This window comes from Durio zibethinus, chromosome 22 (genome assembly GCF_047325235.1).
Source record: "Durio zibethinus cultivar Kanyao isolate XHJ-2024 chromosome 22, ASM4732523v1, whole genome shotgun sequence".
Lineage (NCBI taxonomy): Eukaryota > Viridiplantae > Streptophyta > Magnoliopsida > Malvales > Malvaceae > Durio > Durio zibethinus.
The window spans coordinates 17,013,722-17,034,403 of record NC_143183.1 but is presented as its reverse complement, the minus strand read 5'-3'; the positions used below and the strand labels follow the sequence as shown (position 1 = coordinate 17,034,403).

Genomic DNA, 20,682 nt, shown 5'->3' with positions numbered 1-20,682 from the left:
TTTAGGGTGTTTAGGAGTCCAAATTTACAATCCAAAGCTTTTGGAACCATATCCGAAGGCTTTTGAAAATTTTCGAAAATTCATGTTTGGAACCTATAATTTCACGCACAATATTCATCTAGACCCTAAATAGAATCAACCAAATCGAAGACAAATTACCTTTAAATTGAAACTTGTTGACTTGATTAACTCTGAAAATTAATGAATCTAGCTTGAGGGTTTGAATTGGGGTTTCAAGATTTGAAAAGGATTTTACCATTTGTAAGTTTATAGATAATCGAGAGGGTAAATGATGAAATGGGTGGTAAGGGTTATAGAAGTATTAAGTAAAAAAGGATTTGAGAATTTTGATTGTAGGGTGTAATAAATAATTGGGGGTAAAAAGAAAACAAAAAATAGGTGTTGATAGAACTACCTAGAAAAGGAAGAAAGGGCTTGTAAGGGAGTGGAAGAATTGGGCTTCGTGCCTTATGTGATGTTAAGTATTTAACCCCAATGAAAAAAAGGTTGTATGTCTTCCTTTTGTAACAGAAACAGAGGATTCCAATCAACAACGAGTTACTCTTAGATAGGGATTTTGGATAGGAACAAAGTTACTTTGAAGGGAGCTGCAGCTATTTGAGAGGGAATGGCAAGATTTATGCTTGTTTGGATAATTAGCTATTCGATGATTGTGATTTGTGCGGGGTGGTTCTGGTGCATGTGGTTAATTCTGTAGTTCAGTTCATTACTGTGGGTGTGCGAAATGAGGATAGTTTCATGGAACATTATGGTTTGTCTAGTGGAATAAAATGTAAATTTCGATGTGGTCAATTTACTTTGTAATCATGAGGTGTTCATTTTCGAGCTGAAGATGAAATTTTGTGATAATAAACAGATTGAATATTTTGGTCATATGAGAATGTTGACTAGGTGTTTAGTCCAGCACAAAGGTGATATGATGGTTTGTGGATAATTTGGATAAGAATGCTTTCATCAAGAGTGGTGAAGGATAGATTTGTAATGATGAAAGAAATATGAACGCTCCATGATTTTGACTTTATCTTGGTTAATGTTTATGCCCTGTGTGTTCTTGGTGATAAGAAGAAAACATGATAAGAGTTGTTGGAATTGAAAGATGGTATTGGAAGAAACTGTGTTTGGTTGGGATGTCAATACAGTTAGACATATTGATAAGAAGATGGGATGTATTTATGGGTGTAAATGAACATGACGATTCGTAAACATGTTTGATTTTTATTTATTAATGTTTATTTATTAAGTTTAATAAACAATAATGAATAATATTTTAAAATTATTAATTAAACGAACAAATAACGAATATAGCATAATTTATTTGTGAAAATTAAAAAAATGTTTGATAAATAATTCATAAATATATTCAGTTTTTATTTGTTTACGTCTGTTTATTAAGTTTAACAAACAATCATATTCATGATTCGTTAATTAAATAAAGATAACAAATATAATAATATTCATTCATGTTTGATTGTTTGCACCTTAACTGTATCTCCAATGGAAGTGGGGCAACAAATTTTAAGGATTTTATTAATTTTGGAGTGCTTATCCATCTTGGTTGTTTCCTTTGAGGACGGATGATGCATTTGTTTTTGGTGGAGGTTTTTAGACAGTGCATTTATTTTGGGCGGAGCTTTTTGGATGAGATCAGGTAGCTGGGATTTTTTTCCTGTGAGATGGTTCTGAAGTCTAATGTTTTCAACATGAAGATTTAATTGTTGTAGATTTTGTGGCCATTAAAGTTGCTTTAGAGATTCTCTCTTTAGGTTGGGAGTGAACGGATTTGATCTCCTATACTTGGTTATTTCGGATTTTGGTGTATTATTTTTGTAATGGCTATGATGTTTTTAGCTATCTCCTGCTGCGTTTAGGTATGGACCTTGTTTAAAAAGCATTCAACTTTTTAATTATTTTTCTACTTGAAATTTAATTATTGGCTGAGAAAAATTCACAACAGTGACGAATGTAACTATTATTATCTTATCTATAATGACCCCAATGATAATAATACCATGCAATTGAAAACGTGATGACAAATGTTAAATTTCTATAAAATTGTTCATCATAATTGTTTCAAAACTTTTTTTTATGATAATAAGAGAAAATATTTTAAAGAGTTAATTACATTTTTAATATTTAAATTTTAAAAAATATATAAATTGATACTTAAAATAATAAAATATATAATTTACACCTTAAACTTTTAAATTATATATTATATTAACCTAAACTCTAATCTTACTAATTATATCATCTTCTATATACAATACTAAGACAAATATTATCAATTTTTTTTTCAATATAAATCAAATTATATATTTTATAATTTACTTAAATCATAAAAAAATTGATAATTGATCAGTCATTTTTTATCACTTTTTATCACGTGACATAAAAACAAAGGTTTTTACAAAATATTTTACAATTTTATTCAACAAATAATATGTTTATGATAAAATTAATCTAACTTAATATCATATAAATGAGTTCACAATTTTAAAATTATGATTAAAATGCTAAATTATTTAAAAATTTAAAATACAAATTATACATTCTTATTGATTGTTCTATTTTCAACTACCAACAAAACATAGAAGCTCAAGACTCAACGCTCTTCAAGCCTTTTCATTGCTCGTTCATGCCCTCAAGTGAAATAGGATAATATAATCACAAAGAAACTGAGGCCGATGCAACACGTGGTAATGGCTAGCCCTGAAGATGGTTCTAACACCGCATATGTACCTGTACAGAAAGCAAGCACCATGGCTACCACTGCATAAACGGTACACCCAAAGGCGAATTCAAGTGCAGAATTTAATCTTTCACTTTGAAAAAAAGGCAATGCCATTAAAAAGTGCATGATAACGGCAACAAGAGAGAAAACCAAAGCCACGGCATCTGTTACTACAAACGCTTGAAAAGCTACGTTATGAATTAGAATAGCGGTGCCTTTGTCGTCTGCGGTTTTTTCGCTGACGAAACCACCAGGTAAAGTTATTGCTGCTGCGAACGTCACAGTTGCTATAAGTGCTGCCACGACTAAATGTGCTTCTCTTGCTTTCTCAATGGCCAGTTGGTTCCCAAATTTGTCTATGGGACGAACTCGAACTTCGGCCACTTCTCCGTCAACAACATCTTCTAACAAGTTGCCAATTTGTTTCTGTAACACATTCCTGACTTGGATTAATTATCACTCATTATATATTACCTCTGTTCTGTTCTACGTTGCTTTGGAAAAAGAAATAAGAAAACACTTGGTCCTCAATTACTAAGAATAATCATTTAATTCTTGGAATAGAAATAGCAAAATATCCGACAATAAAATGAGAAGAGTCAACACATGGGATTAAAATAATTGAAAAAACTGGTAGGCATACAAAATTATAAAGTACAAAATTAATAACATAGGAATATTTCACACAATAGTCTATTTTTTAACGAAATTAAAAAGTATAGTATGCTAAAATATCACTCATTTAATAATGTGTGATAAATTGGATTTATCACCTTAAACAGAATATTAAAATTTGATCTTATCTTTGTCAATTTATTCAATAATGATTATTCAACAATGAGTGGTAAAAAGCTTGAGCTTGGCTTGGTACAGCTCGTGAAAATATTTTATTTAAAAAATATAGTTATTTAATGTTAATTTAAATTTATTTTTTAGTTATTAAAATGTTAATATAAAAAAGTTTTTAAATATATTTTAATAGTAAATTTAAATAAAATGAGTTAAAGGGGATTTGATAAGCTAATTAAATCAAACCTTTAACAAGCAATTTATTGTGTCAACCAGGCTCGGCCCATAAAAACCTCCGATCTCAAATAAATTAGCATCTAAATTTGGTAAAAATTTAATTTTGTGATGGCATCAATTTCTAAAGAATATTTAAGTATTGGATGAACGTACCTTTTTTGTGGCACTCAGGTTATTGCGAAGCTCGCCAATTTTAAAGTTGCTGCTAGATCCGGAGCGTAGTAGCCCTCTTTCAAAATATCTAAATTCCATGATACCAAAAAATCCTTTACATGCCTTGTACACTTCTAGAGGAGTGTGACCATTTTCATCTTTCTCATCTCTAAGATTTGCAACGGATGCATGTGCCGTCCCTGTTTGACCGTATAGAAAAAGATCGACTGCATAAGGACAGCATCTACTTGAGAGAAAATGAAGTATATTCCAACCTCTTTTGTCCACCATTTCGCAACAATCTGGACAAGAGGTGATAATCTCCCTTACTATCCCTTCATGGCCTTGCCTGGCTGCCATTAGAAGAGGTGTCATCGCTGTCTCTTTATCAGCTATGTAGGCAGCAGTTCTATCCCCTTTTAGTAACTCTTTCACGACTGAATAGTGACCTAAATGTGCAGCATAATGAAGAGGAGTGTGACCCTTTTCATCTGGTTCCTGTTTCAAACTCCCTTCCTCTTCTAATATCATTCTTGTTGCCTCTAAAATGAGGATAAAAAAAACTGTTAGGAACACCTGTTTAGGTTATCGCAGTTCTAACAAAATTAGCTTAAAGAATGGATTGTACAATTAATTATTTTAGTACATGTGAAAGCTTATTGGTATGATTATAAATTTGAAGGTACGTAACTATATATCTTTTATTTCCTATGCTAAATTAATATCCCCCTTCATAAATTCGAACTTAAAATCTACTATTTGCATCAACCAATATAAACTGTCTTCAAATTTTAACTTGTAAGATACCATTCACTAGCATGCATGCCACCTATCTTTCTTTTATCGGGGAAGAAGAGATTCGAAAATCTTATATTATATATTACAATGATCCTACTATTATTAATATTATTGTGATTGTGACTATCTAATTATTATAGTAATCTTATATTATATATTACCATGATCTTATTATTATTATCATTTTGATTTTATCATTGTAGTGATCTTACCGTTAGAGGTGTACATAGGCCAATTAGAGATAGCCCTCGCTTAATTGACACCTCTAAATTCTAAGTCTAGAGTCAGATCAATCCAGGCTCGTCCATTTCAATTGTAATAAATATATTAAAATCTTAAAATATTTTATATGTAAATATATTTTAAGATAGAAAATATTATTTATTGATAAAATAACATAACGGGTCGAATGAGACTTGGCCTAAAAATCATGGTTAAGACCGTGAGTCTTATGGATGGTCCAAATTTGAAACAAAATGTAATCACAGGATTACAATTAGAAGAAACCAAATCACCGAGAAAAATTGAAGCCACAAGAGATGTAGGTAATGTTTACTATACAAAAGGAAAGCATGTAATAAAAAAGATTTTTAGTTATTTATTTTTTGTATCTAGTAATCGAATTCTCAAATTTATATGTTATGATAAGTATTACTTAATGGCTCGATTGATGAAAAACTAAGAGCAATACCAAAATCTTATGGGTTTATAAATTTGGGGCTATAAGTGACTCTTGGTAATTTGAGATCAATGTGATATTTAGCTCAAAATTTATGATCATTCTTTCTATTTACTTTATTTATAGTAAAAATTTTAAAAATATATATATTTGAACATATATATAAAAGATTTTGAAAATTTGATTTATCTAATCGATAAAATGATGTTATTTTTACACTATATTAATTGAATCAGGTTAACTATGTTATACGGCCATTTGTTTTACCCAAAAATACCGGTTAATGGTTGGTAGATGGATTCAGATGGGTTTTAGTTTAAAATGAGGATAGATTTATGGAAAGACTTAAATGAAATTTTTAGATGAAATTAATGAAAGTTTTTATTAAAAGTATTAAATATAAATTAAAATTTTCATTACATAAATTAAACGTATAAAATTTTAAAAAAATTTAATAAATTTTGATATATTTTTAAATAAAAATTTTTAATAAAAATATTTATAAAATTTTTCTCTATAAATAAATATAGATTAAATTTAAATTATAAATAATATTTTTATTTTTCACATCTTATTAATTTTTATATTAAAATTTATAATTTATTTATTTAAATTATTTATTAAAGGTTTTGCCAACGATGTAGTGGAGACTGTTCACACGTAGATGCAGTACAAAGGGGTTTTATTTGATTACCTCGATTTCCGGCCATAACTGCAGCATGCAAGGCTGTTCTGCCATGGGGGCCGCCATGAGCGTCTGCTTTGAATTTATTTAGTATCTCGGCCACCAGGCGATCACTTCCTTTCCTAGCTGCTATGTAAAGCGGAGTCTCCTTACTATTATTGGCAGAATATGAAAATTCAGGATCTTCTGATTCGAGCAATGCTCGCACCACTCCAAGATGGCCATGGTTAACCGCTGTATGTAAAGGCGTATTTAACTCTTCATCGGTCGTTCTGAGCATCTGTCTGGCTGCTTCCATTCCTTGCTGCTCTGGGTCTCCATTTAGAGCTTTTGCGTGTTTGACGAGAAATTCCACAACAGCAGAATGACCATACCTCGCTGCAATATGTAATGGAATTTCACCTCTGGCATTGGACTGCAGCAGTAGTGACGGGCACTTTTCAAGAATTCGGGCAACGAAACTGGTTGGTTGTACTACTGTGGCTTTGGACAGTCGCTGTGACAGAAGTTGGTACGAAAGTTGTCCAGCAAAATAGCGGCGATATTTAATCATAGCTTGCTGCGCTAACGATAACGGCTGGTTGTAACGATCTTTATCCGTCGCCAAGTAAACATGGAGCACCGAGTTTCCTCTTGGGGTCTTTAGTAACTTAAGGTCTGTCTCTCCGTAATTTTCGAATTCCTTAATTTTGCCTTCACCTGCAGCCTCATACAAAGCTACGCCCATATAAGAGATGTTCCTTACTGGCTGATCTGGTTGATTAGCTACGATAATTTCCGAAGGATTGGAGTTTGATGACGACGGATCCATTTGTATGGCGCCTAAGCCTCACTACTTATCTACTGCTCACAGCTTTCTATTCCTCTCTGCTTATATCCCTTCTAAAATACTCTTTCAAACACCAGTGGCTGATCCCGGAACTTTTTCATTGAATAATATTATCCCTTTCTTTTATTTAGAGTATTTTTATACGATAGTATTGAAAAAATTAAATATAATAAATTTTCTAATAAATAAATATTGTTTAATATTTTTAAGCTAAAATACTAAAATAACCTCTAAACTTTCGCACCACTTTTCAATGAGCCTCTTATATTTATTGTATCTAATAAATTTTTAATTTGTAATTTAAATTTAAATAAATTTATATTTCAAATGAAACATTGATATGTTTCTGACCATATTAACTCAATTATTTTTTGTTCAGAGGTAAGCTAACGTGATGACTTGAAACAGCCTAAAATTAAATTTTGAAAAAAAAGTTTTTAAAAAATTAAATAAATAATTTCCTTTTTTTTTTATTCTTTCTGTCACTGTCACTTTCCCTCGTTCTGATCAATTCTAATAATTATTTGGTTTGATCAAATACGGGCACGGCTAAAAACGACTTTATAGTAGCTCGAAGTGATCTAAAAGAAGTCGGATCTCGACATAGATCTCAACTGTTTGAAGCCGCTCTGAACATGTTTTAAGCTCATTTTCGGCCATGTCGATCAAGATCCACCTCCACTGGTTGATTCGACCAAACAATGGTCAACATCAATCTAGTTGACAGCTAAGAGTAGGACATGAGAAGAGAAGACAGAAAAAAGAAAAACATAAAGAAAAAGCAGAACTTTTTATTTTCTTATTCTTTAAAAAATACTTTTTTAAATTTTGAGTCACATCACCGACAGTTTCAAATTTGGTGTGCATAAAAAAAATCCAGTTGTCATTGACCCGTGCAACATGCTTTAGTATTTAAGATCCTCAGGTAGTTTGGTGAGTTTTGTTGGTATAGTGTACGATTCGAAAAAGGAACTGGACATGTATTGGATTAGACGGGAGATGTTAATGGTGGTGTTGCATAGTTCGATGCAGGGTACTAAAATGAAGAGTAAAGCGACCACTGAGTACATCGATTCTAGCATTTGGCAGTGGGCACCGGATTTGTTTGAGGCTGCCATCGGATGGAAGTAGTGGAATGATTAGATTTACTGTTTGGAGAGTGTGGAAGGATAAATTTTGAGGGTTTTATTTATTTATTTTGGGGTTGGATTTTAGTGGGTTAAGATTTTTGTTTAACTTAAAACTTAAAACTTAAAACTGAACCTAGTGCTGAACAAAAATACTTTACCTGAAGCGAGCCACAAAGTAGCTGATGCTACAACAAGACACCTACGAAGCAAATAGGAGATATGTGCAAAAATAAAAAAGGAAAAAGACAATGAAAGAGTGAAAAATCAAGGGAAATTTGTAAGTTTTGATCGTGGCTAGAGATGGAGAATAGATGAGAGAGATCATACTTTTTCAATAGAATTTGAGATAATAAAAGTGATGAAAGTTATCTTTTACTGAAAAAAAAAAAAAAAATTTTGCATGTTATGATATAATTTCTTTTGTTGACTCAAAAATAAATTTCGTTGATCAAGCTATTAATATTTTTTTAAATACTAAATTATGCGAAAAATGACTTTTAGAATCGATTTTTCTAATTACCAAACGGAGTGTTATTTCGTTTTTCTACTTAGTGACTTTACCAAATTTGATTAAAAATTGACTTGAGGTCAACTACAATTTATTAATTCATTTAGGTGTTTGACAAATGGGCAAGAGGCAGGTGGATGTATGCAAATGAGACGGAAAGACCATCAACATTCCATCAACCCCAACGTTCCAATTGGAGCACGTTGATGTTTATGAGTGTGGAAATTTATGTACGTACCTAACTTGTTGAACTTATTCAAAGATGATGAGGTCAATGTGAAGGAGAAATCTGGCATAAAAAATATATTTGATTATAAAATATTTCAAATAAATTTAATTTTAAAATATATTTTAAAATATTAAAACAACAAATGCTTTTTTTTTTTAATATTTCAATAACAAATTTTAATAATATATGAATTTAAATGAGCTTACGTGAGTTGACCGAGACTCTGGCAGATCTTAACCGAACCCAAACTCATAGACAACTAAGTTATATGACTAGAGAAACGAGTTACCCTGAAAATTACTAGCGGTAGTCCTGGTACATATATTTCTCAAACTTGTGTAGTTAATTAGATTTTAATTTTACATACAATCATCGTAACCAATAATAAATGATGATGTTTTGAATTGTACCCGGTTACAAAAACCATTCAGCGTAAATCACTATAAATCCCTATGATATTTTCTTTTTTAATGAAAAACTCATTATTGAAAAACAAAGAGTAAACCCTCTCCGTAATCCTATTTCTATCCGAAGAGTAGTGAAAACAGAAATGGGGAAATAGCAATAAAATTAATATAAACTTTCACAAAAATAATCTAATCTTTGAAAAGTTAAATAAAATAAAAGTACCTTCAGTTAAAATAATTATTTTTTATCTTCTCTTAGAGAAATAATTAAACAAAACCCTCCGTTATGAAAGTTTGCAGAAAAAAATTCGTTGTATTTGTTTATAATTATATATAATATTTTATTATAATATATATTTGATAAGATTTATCACGTAAATCTTTATGCATATAATCTTTTTGGATGACACATAAAATAACACTAAATAATCATATTATATATTATCAATTTAATCAAATATAAAAAAATTTTAAATTAAATCATTAAATTATAATAAATATTCAATACGTTCAAATATCGGTTTGAAAACGAATAAAAAGATATATAATTATTTATTTTATTATTTATATTCATTTAAAATATTTAAATTTGTTTAAATTGATAAGAATATATATGAATTATCATTTAAAAATTTTGATTTAAAAACTTTAAAAAATTCATCTTAATCTATTTTTTAAATTTTTAGTTAAATAAATGGATAAAAACATATATTTAAATAATGAATAAAAATATATTCAATTATTTATATTATGAAATACTTAATATAAAATTAAAAACATAGTGAGTTTTTGCTATTCTAAATAGTAATAACACAACTCTTTCTTCTTCCTTTTTTTAATATTTCTTCCTCCAAAAACCACACCAGGTTTTTAACATCGTAAAAGCTTTGTCTTTGCATTTCCATGTTAGTGGTGTTATTAGCTGATGGAGGCAGGTCACAACTTTTCTATGATTGGACTGTTTCTTACTCTGAACGAGCCCCTCCTGGCGTCGACATATTATATCTTAAATCAGATTTATTAATAATTATATGTATATATATTATAAGATATGTTGCCAGAAAAGTTAATTGGATATAGCGAATTAGGTGCATCTCATGAAAGCTTTCTCTGTCTCTGTCAACAATTCTGTAATCACCATTTTTTTTATTTTTATTATTATTATTATTATTTATTTATTTTTTCGTTTTTTTCGTTTTTTACGTTTTTTACGTTTTTTTTTTTCTTTTCTGTTTTCTTTTTTTTTTCTTTTTTTTTTTATCGAATTTAAATTTAATGCATTAAATGTACCATTTTTAAAATTCAAAATTACCGTCGTTAGTTACTAACGATCGACCAACAAACTGTTCAATGACGTATGACAGGCGTAAATTTTTAGTTAAAAAAATGATATTTATTTAGTATCTCGGCCACCAGGCGATCACTTCCTTTCCTAGCTGCTATGTAAAGCGGAGTCTCCTTGCTCTTATTGGCAGAATATGAAAATTCAGGATCTTCTGATTCGAACAATGCTCGCACCAGTCCAAGATGGCCTTGGTTAACCGCTGTATGTAATCTGTCTGGCTGCTTCCATTCCTTGCTGCTCTGGGTCTCCATTTGGAGCTTTTGCGTGTTTGACGAGAAATTCCACAACAGCAGAATGACCATACCTCGCTGCAATATGTAATGGAATTTCACCTCCGGCATTGGGCTGCAGCAGTAGTGACGGGCACTTTTCAAGAATTCGTGCAACGAAACTGGTAGGTCGTTCTACTTTGGTTTTGGACACTAGCTGTGACCGCAGGTGGTTCAAAAGTTGTCCATAAAGAGCAACAAAGAGCCTATTTTTAGCTATAGCTTGCAGCGCTAACGCTAACGGCCGGTTGTCACGTTCTTTATCCGTCGTCAAGTAAACATGGAGCACCGAGTTTCCTCTTGGGGTCTTCAGTAACTTAAGATCTGTCTCACCGTAATTTTCGAATTCCTTAATTTTGCCTTCACCTGCAGCCTCATACAAAGCTACGCCCATATAAGAGATGTTCCTTACTGGCTGATCTGGCTGATTAGCTACGCTAATTTCCGAAGGATTGGAGTTTGATGACGACGGATCCATTTGTATGGCGCCTAAGCCTCACTCCTTATCTACTGCTCACAGCTTTCGATTCCTCTCTGCTTACATCCCTTTTAAAATACTCTTCCAAACACCAGTGGCTTATCCCGGACTTTTTCATTGAATAATATTATCCTTTTCTTTTATTTAGAGTATTTTTATACGATAGTATTGAAAAAATTAAATATAATAAATTTTCTAATAAATAAATATTATTTAATATTTTTAAGCGAAAATACTAAAATGACCTCTAAACTTTCGCACCACTTTTCAATGAGCCTTTTATATTTATTGTATCTAATAAAATTTTAATTTGTAATTCAAATTCAAATAAATTTATATTTCAAATGAAACATTGATATATGTTTTTGATCATATTAACTCGATTATTTTTTGTTCAGAGGTAAGCTAACGTGATGACTTGAAACGGCCTAAAATTAAATTTTGAAAAAATTAAATAAATAATTTCCTTTTTTTATTCTTTCTCTCTCGACTGCTTCGTTCTCTCGCTCTCACTTTCCCTCGTTCTCATCAATTCTAATAATTATTTGGTTAGATGAAATACCGGCATGGCTAGAAACGACTTTATAACAGCTCGAAGTAACATAAAAGATGTCGGATTTCGAGATAGATCTCAACTGTTTCAAGCCACTCTAAACATGTTTTAAGCTCATTTTCGGCCACGTCGATCAAGATCCACCTCCATTGGTTGATTCGACCAAACAATGGTCAACATCAATGTAGTTGACAGCTGTTGACAGCTAAGTGTAAGACATGAGAAGAGAAGACAGAAAAAAAAAAACATAAAAAAAAAAAGCAAAACTTTTTATTTTCTTATTCTTTAAAAGATACTTTTTTAAATTTTGAGTCACATCGAAAAACGTGCATAAAAAAAATCCAGTTGTCATTGGACCCAGTCAACATGGTTTAGTATTTACGATCCTCAGGTGGTTCGGTGAGTTTTGTTGGTTTAGTGTAGGATTTAAAAAAGGAACTGGACATGTCGTATTGGATTAGACGGTAGATGTTGATGGTGGTGTTGCATAGTTCGATGCAGGGTACTAAAATGAAGAGTAAAGCGACCACTGAGTGCATCGCTTCTAGCATTTGACAGTGGGCACTGTATTTGTTTAAAGCTGCCATCGGATGGAAGTTGTGGAATGACTAGATCTACTGTTTGGAGAGTGTGGAAGGATAGATTTTGGGGGTTTTATTTATTTATTTTGGGGTTGGATTTTAGTGGGTTAAGATTTTTGTTAAACTTAAAACTTAAAATGCTGAACAAAAATGCTTTACCTGAAGCGAGCCACAAATTAGCTGATGCTACAACAAGACACCTACGAAGCAAATAGAAGATATGTGCAAAAACAAAAAAAAAAAAGAAAAAGAAAATGAAAGAGTGAAAAATCAAGGGAAATTTGTAAGTTTTGATTGTGGCTAGAGATGGAGAATAGATGAGAGAGATATTGGTTTTTCAATGGAATTTGAGATAATGAAAGTGATGAAAATTATCTTTTACTGAAAAAAAAAAAAATGCATGTTATGGTATCATTTCTTTTGTTGACCCAAAAATAAATTTCGTTGATCAAGCTATTAATATTTTTCTAAATACTAAACTATGCGAAAAATGACTTTTAGAATCGATTTTTCTAATTACCAAACGGAGCGGTATTTCGTTTTTCTACTTTAGTGACTTTACCAAATTTGATTAGAAATTGACTTGAGGTCAACTACAATTTATTAATTCATTTAGGTCTTCGACAAATGGGCAAGAGGCAGATGGATGTAAGCAAATGAGACGGAAAGACCATCAACATTCCATCAACCCCGACGTTGGAATTGGAGCACGTTGATATTTATGAGTGTGGAAATTTATGTACGTTTGGGTTAATATCTGCCAGATTTTATAATCAAATGAATTACAGATATTTTGTAATCAAATATTACAGATATAATCAAATGGCAAGATTTACGCTTGTTTGGATAATTAGCTATTCGATGATTGTGATTTGTGCGGGGTGGTTCTGGTGTATGTGGTTAATTCTGTTAGTTCAGTTCATTACTGTGGGTGTGAGAAATGAGGATAGTTTCATGGAACATTATGGTTTGTCTAGTGGAATAAAATGTTAAATTTTGACGTGGTCAATTTACTTTGTAATCATAGAGGTCTTGATTTTCGAGCTTAAGATGAAATTTTGTGATAATAAGCAGATTGAATATTTTGGTCATTATGAGAATGTTGACTAGGTGTTTAGTCCAGCGCAAAAGTGGTATGATGGTTTGTGGATAATTTGGATAAGAATGCTTTCATCAAGAGTGGTGAAGGATAGATTTGTAATGATGAAAGAAAGATGAACGCTCCTTGATTTTGACTTTATCTTGGTTAATGTTTATGCCCTGTGTGTTCTTGGTGATAAGAAGAAAATATCATCAGAGTTGTTGGAATTGAAAGATGGTATTGGAAGAAACTGTGTTTGGTTGGGATGTTAATACAGTTAGATATATTGATAAGAAGATAGGATGTATTTATGGGTGTAAACGAACGTAACGATTCATACATATGTTCGATTTTTATTTATTTATATTTATTTATTAAATTTATCAAATGATAATGAATAACATTTTAAAGTTATTAATTAAATGAATAAATTACGAATATAATATAATTTATTTGTAAAAATTAATAGAATATTAAATAAATAATTCATGAATATATTTAATTTTTATTCGTTTATATTCATTTATTAAATTTAACAAATAATTATATTTATGATTCGTTAATTAAATAAACAGACAACGAATATAATAATATTCATTCATGTTTGATTGTTTGCACCCCTAACTGTATCTCCAATGGAAGTGGGGCAACAAATTTTAAGGATTTTATTAATTTTGGAGTGCTTATCCATCTTGGATGTTTCCTTTGAGGACGGATGGTGCATTTGTTTTCGGTGGAGGTTTTTAGACAGTGCATTTATTTTGGGTGGAGCTTTTTGGATGAGATCAGGTAGCTTGGATTTTTTTCCTATGAGATGGTTCTGAAGTCTAATGTTTTCAATTTGAAGATTTGATTGTTGTAGATTTTGTGGCCATTAAAGTTGCTTTAGAGATTCTCTCTTTAGGTTGGGAGTGAACGGATTTGATCTCCTATACTTGGTGATTTCAGATTTTGGTGTATGATTTTTGTAATGGCTATGATGTTTTTAGCTATCGCCTGTTGCGTTTAGGTATGCACCTTGTTTAAAAAGCATTCAACTTTTTAGTTATTTTTTTGCTTGAAATTTTAATATTGACTGGGCAAAATTCACAACATTGACGATTGTAATTATTATTATCTTATCTATTATGACCCAACGATAATAATAATATGCAATTGAAAACATGATGGCAAACGAATGTTAAATTTCTAAATACTTCTTCAGCATATTGCTTCAATTTTTTTTTTTTTTATGATAATGAGATAAAATATTTTAAAGAGTTAATTATATTTTTAGTATTTAAATTTTGAAAGATATATAAATTGATACTTAAAAAAATAAAATATATAATTTATACTTTAAACTTTTAAATTATATATCATATTAACCTAAACTTTAATCTCACTAATTATATCTTTTATATATGATTCTCGACAAATATTATCAAATTATTTTTTTATCATACATGCTATCAAAAATTTTTTCCATATAAATCAAAATATATATTTTATAATTGGCTTAAATCATAAAAAATGCTCATAATTGTTCAATCATTTTTTTTATCATGTGACATAAAAATAAAAGTGTTTACAAAATATTTTACAATTTTATTCAACAAATAATATGTATATAATAAAGTTAAACTGATTTAATATCATATAAATGAGTTAAGTTAACAATTTTAAAATTATGATTAAAATGATAAATTATTTAAAAGTTTAAAATACAAATTATACATTTTTATTGAATGTTTTATTTTCAACTACCAACAAAACATACATGAAGAAAAGAAGCTCAAGACTCAACGCTCTTCAAGCCTTCACATTGCTCGTTCAAACTCTCCAGTTAAATAGAAAAATATAATCACAAAGAAACTGAGGCCGATGCAACACGTGGCAATGGCTAGCCCTGAAGATGGTTCTAACACCGCATATGTACCTGTACTGAAAGCAAGCACCATGGCTCCCACTGCATAAGCGGTGCACCGAGTGGCGAATCCAAGTGAAGAATATGATTTTTCACTTTGAAAATAAGGCAATGCCATTGCAAAGTGCGTGATAACGGCAACAAGAGAGCAAACCAAAGCCACGGCATCTGTTACTACAAACGCTTGAAAAGCTACGTTATGAATTAGAACAGCGGTGCCTTTGTCGTCTGCGGTTTTTTCACTGACGAAACCACCGGGTAAGGTTATTGCTGCTGCGAATGTCACAGTTGCTATAAGTGCTGCCACGACTAAGTGTGCTTCTCTTGCTTTCTCAATGTCCGATTGGTTTTTCCCAAATTTGTTTATGGGACGAACTTGAACTTCGGCCACTTTTCCGCCAACAACATCTTTCACCATTTTGGCAATTTGTATCTATAACACTAAGAATAATCATCTAATTCTTGGAATAGAAATAGCAATATATCGGGAAAAAAAAGAGAAGAGTCAACACATGGAATGAAAATAATTGAAAAAACTGTTAGGCATACAAAATTATAAAGTACAAAATTAATGAAAAATAAAGGAATATTTCACACAATAGTCTATTTTTTAACGAAATTAAAAAGTACAGTATGGTAAAACATCACTCATTTAATAATGAGTGGTAAATTGGATTTATCACCTTAAACATAATATTAAAATTTGATCTTGTCCTTGCCAATTTATTCAATAATGATATTCAACAATGAGTGGTAAAAATCTTGAGCTTGGCTTGGTACAGCTCGTGAGAATATTTTATTTAAAAAATATAGTTATTTAATGTTAATTTAAAATTACTTTTTAGTTATTAAAATGTTAATATAAAAATATTTTTAAATATATTTTAATAATAAATTTAAATAAAATGAGTTAAAGGGGATTTGATAAGCTAATTAAATCAAACCTTTAACAAGCAATTTATTGTGTCAACCAGGCTCGGCCCATAAAAACCTCCGATCTCAAATAAATTAGCATCTAAATTTGGTAGAAATTTAATTTTGTGATGGCATCAATTTCTAAAAAATATTTAAGTATTGGATGAACATACCTTTTTTGTGACACTCAGGTTATTGCGAAACATGCCTTTTTTTAAATTGCTGCTAGATCCGAAGAGTAGTCGCCCTTTTCCAGAGACAAAATATGCGTCAAAAGGTTCTAAGATACCCAAAAATCCTCCACGGGCAATGTACACTTCTAGAGGGGTGTTACCCTTTTCATCTTTCTCATCTCTAAGATTTGCAACGGATGCATGTGCCGTCCCTCTTTGACCGTGTAGAAAAAGATCGGCTGCATAAGGAGAGCATCTAATTGAGAGAAAATGAAGTATATTCCAACCTCTTTTGTCCACCATTTCGCAACAATCTGGACAAGAGGTGATAATCTCCCTTACTATCCGTTCATGGCCTTGCCTGGCTGCCATTAGAAGAGGTGTCATCGCTGTCTCTTCATGAGCTATGTAGGCAGCAGTTCTATCCCATTTTAGTAACACTTTCACGACTGAATAGTGACCTAAATGTGCAGCATAATGAAGAGGAGTGTGACCCTTTTCATCTAGTTCCTGTATCAAACTCTCTTTCGCTTCTAATATCGTTCTTGTTGCCTCTAAAATGAGGAAAAAAAATTGTTAGGGACACCTGTTTAGGTTATCGCAGTTCTAACAAAATTAGCTTAAAGAATGGATTGTACAATTAATTACTTTAATATATGTGAAAGCTTATTGGTATGATTATAAATTTGAAGTTACGTAACTATATATCTTTCATTTCCTATGCTAAATTAATATCCTCCATAAATTCGAACTTAAAATCTACTATTTAAATCAACCAATATAAACTGTCTTCAAGTTTTAACATGTAAGATACCATTCACTAGCATGCATGCCACCTAACTTTCTTTTATCGGGGAAGAAGAGATTCGAAAATCTTATATTATATATTACAATGATCCTACTATTATTATTATTATTATTATTGTGATTGTCTAATTATTATAGTAATCTTATATTATATATTACCATGATATTATTATTATCATTTTGATTTTATCATTGTAGTGATCTTACCGTTAGAGGTGTACATAGGCCAATTAGATATAGCCCTCGCTTAATTGACGCCTCTAAATTCTAAGTCTAGAGTCAGATCAATCCAGGCTCGTCCATTTCAATTGTAATAAATATATTAAAATCTTAAAATATTTTATATTAATATATATTTTAAGATAGAAAATATTATTTATTGATATAATAACATAACGGGTCGAATGAGACTTGACCTAAAAATCTTGGTTAAGACCGTGAGTCTTATGAATGGTCCAAATTTGAAACAAAATGTAATCACAGGATTACAATTAGAAGAAACCAAATCACCGAGAAAAATTGAAGCCACAAGAGATGTAGGTAATGTTTACTATACAAAAGGAAAGCATGTAATAAAAATGATTTTTAGTTATTTATTTTTCGTATCTAGTAATGGAATTCTCAAATTTATATGTTACGATAAGTATTACTTAATGGCTCGATTGATGAAAAACTAAGAGAAATACCAAAATCCTATGGGTTTATAAATTTGGGGCTATAAGTGACTCTTGGTAATTTGAGATCAATGTGATATTTCTCTCAAAATTTATGATCATTCTTTCTATTTACTTTATTTATAGTAAAAATTTTAAATATATATATTTGAACGTATATATAAAAGATTTTGAAAATTTGATTTATCTAATCGATAAAATGATGTTATTTTTACACTATATTAATTCAATCAGGTTAACTATATTATACGGCCATTTGTTTTTCCCAAAAATACCGGTTAATGGTTGGTAGATGGATTTAGATGGGTTTTAGTTAAAAATGAGGATAGATTTAGTGGAAAGACTTAAATGAAATTTTCAGATGAAATTTATGAAAGTTTTTATTAAAAGTGATTAAATAAAAATTAAAATTAATAAATTAAAATTTTCATTACATAAATTAAATGTATAAAATTTTTAAAAATTTTAATAAATTTTGATATATTTTTAAATAAATATTTTTAATAAAAATATTTATAAAATTTTTCTTTATAAATAAATATAGATTAAATTTAAATTATAAATAATATTTTTATTTTTTACATCTTATTGATTTTTATATTAAATTTTATAATTTATTTATTTAAATTATTTATTAAAATTGTTATTAAATATTTATTAAAAAAAAAAACCTTCATGAACTTTAGTTTAAAAGTTTTGCCAATATGTAGATGGACACTGTTCACACGTAGATGCAGTACAAAGGGGTTTTATTTGATTACCTCGATTTCCGGCCATAACTGCAGCATGCAAAGCTGTTCTGCCATGGGGGCCGCGAACCGTAACTGCAGCCTCCCGGGCTGATCCGCCATGGTGGTCGCCATGAGCCTCTGAATTGAGATTATTTAGTATCTCGTCCACCAGGCGGTCACTTCCTTTCCTAGCCGCTATGTAAAGCGGAGTCTCCTCGCTCTTATTGGCAGAATATAAAAAATTAGGATCTTCTGACTCGAGCAATGCTCGCACCACTCCAAGATGGCCATGGTTAACGGCTGTATGTAAAGGCGTATTTAACTCCTTATCGCACATTCTGAGCATCTTTCTGGCTGTTTCCACTCCGTCCTGCTCTGGGTATCCATTTGGAGCTATTGCGTGTCTGACGAGAAATTGCACAACAGCAGAATGACCATACCTCGCTGCAATATGTAATGGAATTTCATCTCTGGCGTTGAGCTGCGTCAGTAGTGACGAGCACTTTCGAAGAATTTGTGCAACGAAACTGGTAGGTCGTCCTACTTCGGTTTTGGACACTCGCTGTGACGGCAGTTGTCCAAAAACAGCAACAAAGGGGCTACTTTTAGTTATAGCTTGCAGCGCTAACAGTAACGGGTAACGATCTTTATCCGTCGCCAAGTAAACATGGAGCTCCGAGTTTCCTCTTGGGGTCTTTAGTAACTTAAGTTGTGTCTCTCGGTAATTTTCGAATTCATTAATTTTGCCTTCAACTGCAGCCTTATACAAAGCTACGCCCATACAAGAGATGTTCCTTACTGGCTGATCTGGTTGATTAGCTACGCTAATTTCCGAAGGATTGGAGTTTGATGACGACGGATCCATTTGTATGGCGCCTAAGCCTCACTACTTATCTACTGCTCACAGCTTTCTATTCGTCTCTGCTTACATCCCTTTTAAAATACTCTTTCAAACACCAGTGGCTGACCCCGGAACTTTTTCATTGAATAATATTATCCCTTTCTTTTATTTAGAGTATTTTTATACGATAGTATTGAAAAAATTAAATATAATAAATTTTCTAATAAATAAATATTGTTTAACATTTTTAAGCTAAAATACTAAAAGAACCTCTAAACTTTCGCACCACTTTTCAATGAGCCTCTTATATTTATTGTTTTAATAAATCTTTAATTTGTAATTTAATTTCAAATAAATTTTTATTTCAAATGAAACATTGATATATGTTTCTGACCATATTAACTCAATTATTTTTGTTCAGAGGTAAGCTAACGTGATGACTTGAAACGGCCTAAAATTAAATTTTGAAAAAAATATTTTTAAAAAATTAAATAAATAATATCCTTTTTTTATTCTTTCTCTCTCGACTGCTTCGTTCTCTCACTCTCACTTTCCCTCGTTCTGATCAATTCTAACAATTATTTGGTTAGACCAATTACCGACATGGCTGGAAACGACTTTATAGCAGCTCGAAGGGACCTAAAAGAAGTTGGATCTCGAGATAGATCTCAACTGTTTCAAGCCACTCTAAACGTGTTTTAAGCTCACTTTCGGCCATGTCGATCAAGATCCACCTCCACTGGTTGATTCGACCAACCAATGGTCAACATCAATCTAGTTGACAGCTAAGAGTAAGACATGAGAAGAGAAGACAGAGAAAGAAAAACATAAAGAAAAAGCAAAACTTTTTATTTTCTTATTCTTTCAAAAATACTTTTTTAAATTCTGAGTCACATCATCCGATTCTTTCAAATTTGGCGTGCATAAAAAAAACCAGTTGTCATTGACTAACGCAAATCAACCTTCCATTTGGGAAAAAGAAAAATCACTTCCTCTATCTCATGAATAAAAGAGTGGATCATTTATAATTTTTTATTATAATTAATTAATTATAATAAAATTTTATTATTTATAAATATAAATTTTATATAAAATTTTAATAAATTTTATATATTTTAAATTATAATTAATT

The 20,682-nt window shown here is 30.7% G+C and overlaps 2 protein-coding genes across 2 annotated transcripts; both read right to left on the bottom strand.

The window, feature by feature from the left end:
• Positions 1-2,489: 2,489 nt before the first annotated feature.
• Positions 2,490-7,041, bottom strand: LOC149512641 (protein ACCELERATED CELL DEATH 6-like). The gene is made up of 3 exons (XM_089751408.1): positions 6,103-7,041; positions 3,932-4,473; positions 2,490-3,178 (listed from the first exon to the last, which is right to left on the bottom strand). The coding sequence occupies exons 1-3, from the start codon at positions 6,902-6,904 to the stop codon at positions 2,663-2,665; spliced, it is 1,860 nt and encodes a 619-aa protein (XP_089607534.1). The 5' UTR covers positions 6,905-7,041; the 3' UTR covers positions 2,490-2,662.
• An 8,129-nt stretch (positions 7,042-15,170) lies between these two features.
• Positions 15,171-20,110, bottom strand: LOC111307114 (protein ACCELERATED CELL DEATH 6-like). Its single transcript, XM_089752002.1, has 3 exons — positions 18,740-20,110; positions 16,498-17,051; positions 15,171-15,842 (listed from the first exon to the last, which is right to left on the bottom strand). The coding sequence occupies exons 1-3, from the start codon at positions 19,572-19,574 to the stop codon at positions 15,303-15,305; spliced, it is 1,929 nt and encodes a 642-aa protein (XP_089608128.1). The 5' UTR covers positions 19,575-20,110; the 3' UTR covers positions 15,171-15,302.
• Positions 20,111-20,682: the final 572 nt, after the last annotated feature.

Bases quoted from the DNA above. Each gene is read 5' to 3' on its own strand.
- LOC149512641 (XM_089751408.1), bottom strand. From the start codon at position 6,904: ATGGATCCGTCGTCATCAAACTCCAATCCTTCGGAAATTATCGTAGCT. The intron at 4,474-6,102 runs GTAATCAAATAA...TCCTCATTTTAG, and splicing joins AGTTATGGCCGGAAATCGAG to AGGCAACAAGAATGATATTA. The intron at 3,179-3,931 runs GTACGTTCATCC...AATGTGTTACAG, and splicing joins ACCTGAGTGCCACAAAAAAG to AAACAAATTGGCAACTTGTT.
- LOC111307114 (XM_089752002.1), bottom strand. From the start codon at position 19,574: ATGGATCCGTCGTCATCAAACTCCAATCCTTCGGAAATTAGCGTAGCT. The intron at 17,052-18,739 runs GTAATCAAATAA...TCCTCATTTTAG, and splicing joins AGTTATGGCCGGAAATCGAG to AGGCAACAAGAACGATATTA. The intron at 15,843-16,497 runs GTATGTTCATCC...TTAGTGTTATAG, and splicing joins ACCTGAGTGTCACAAAAAAG to ATACAAATTGCCAAAATGGT.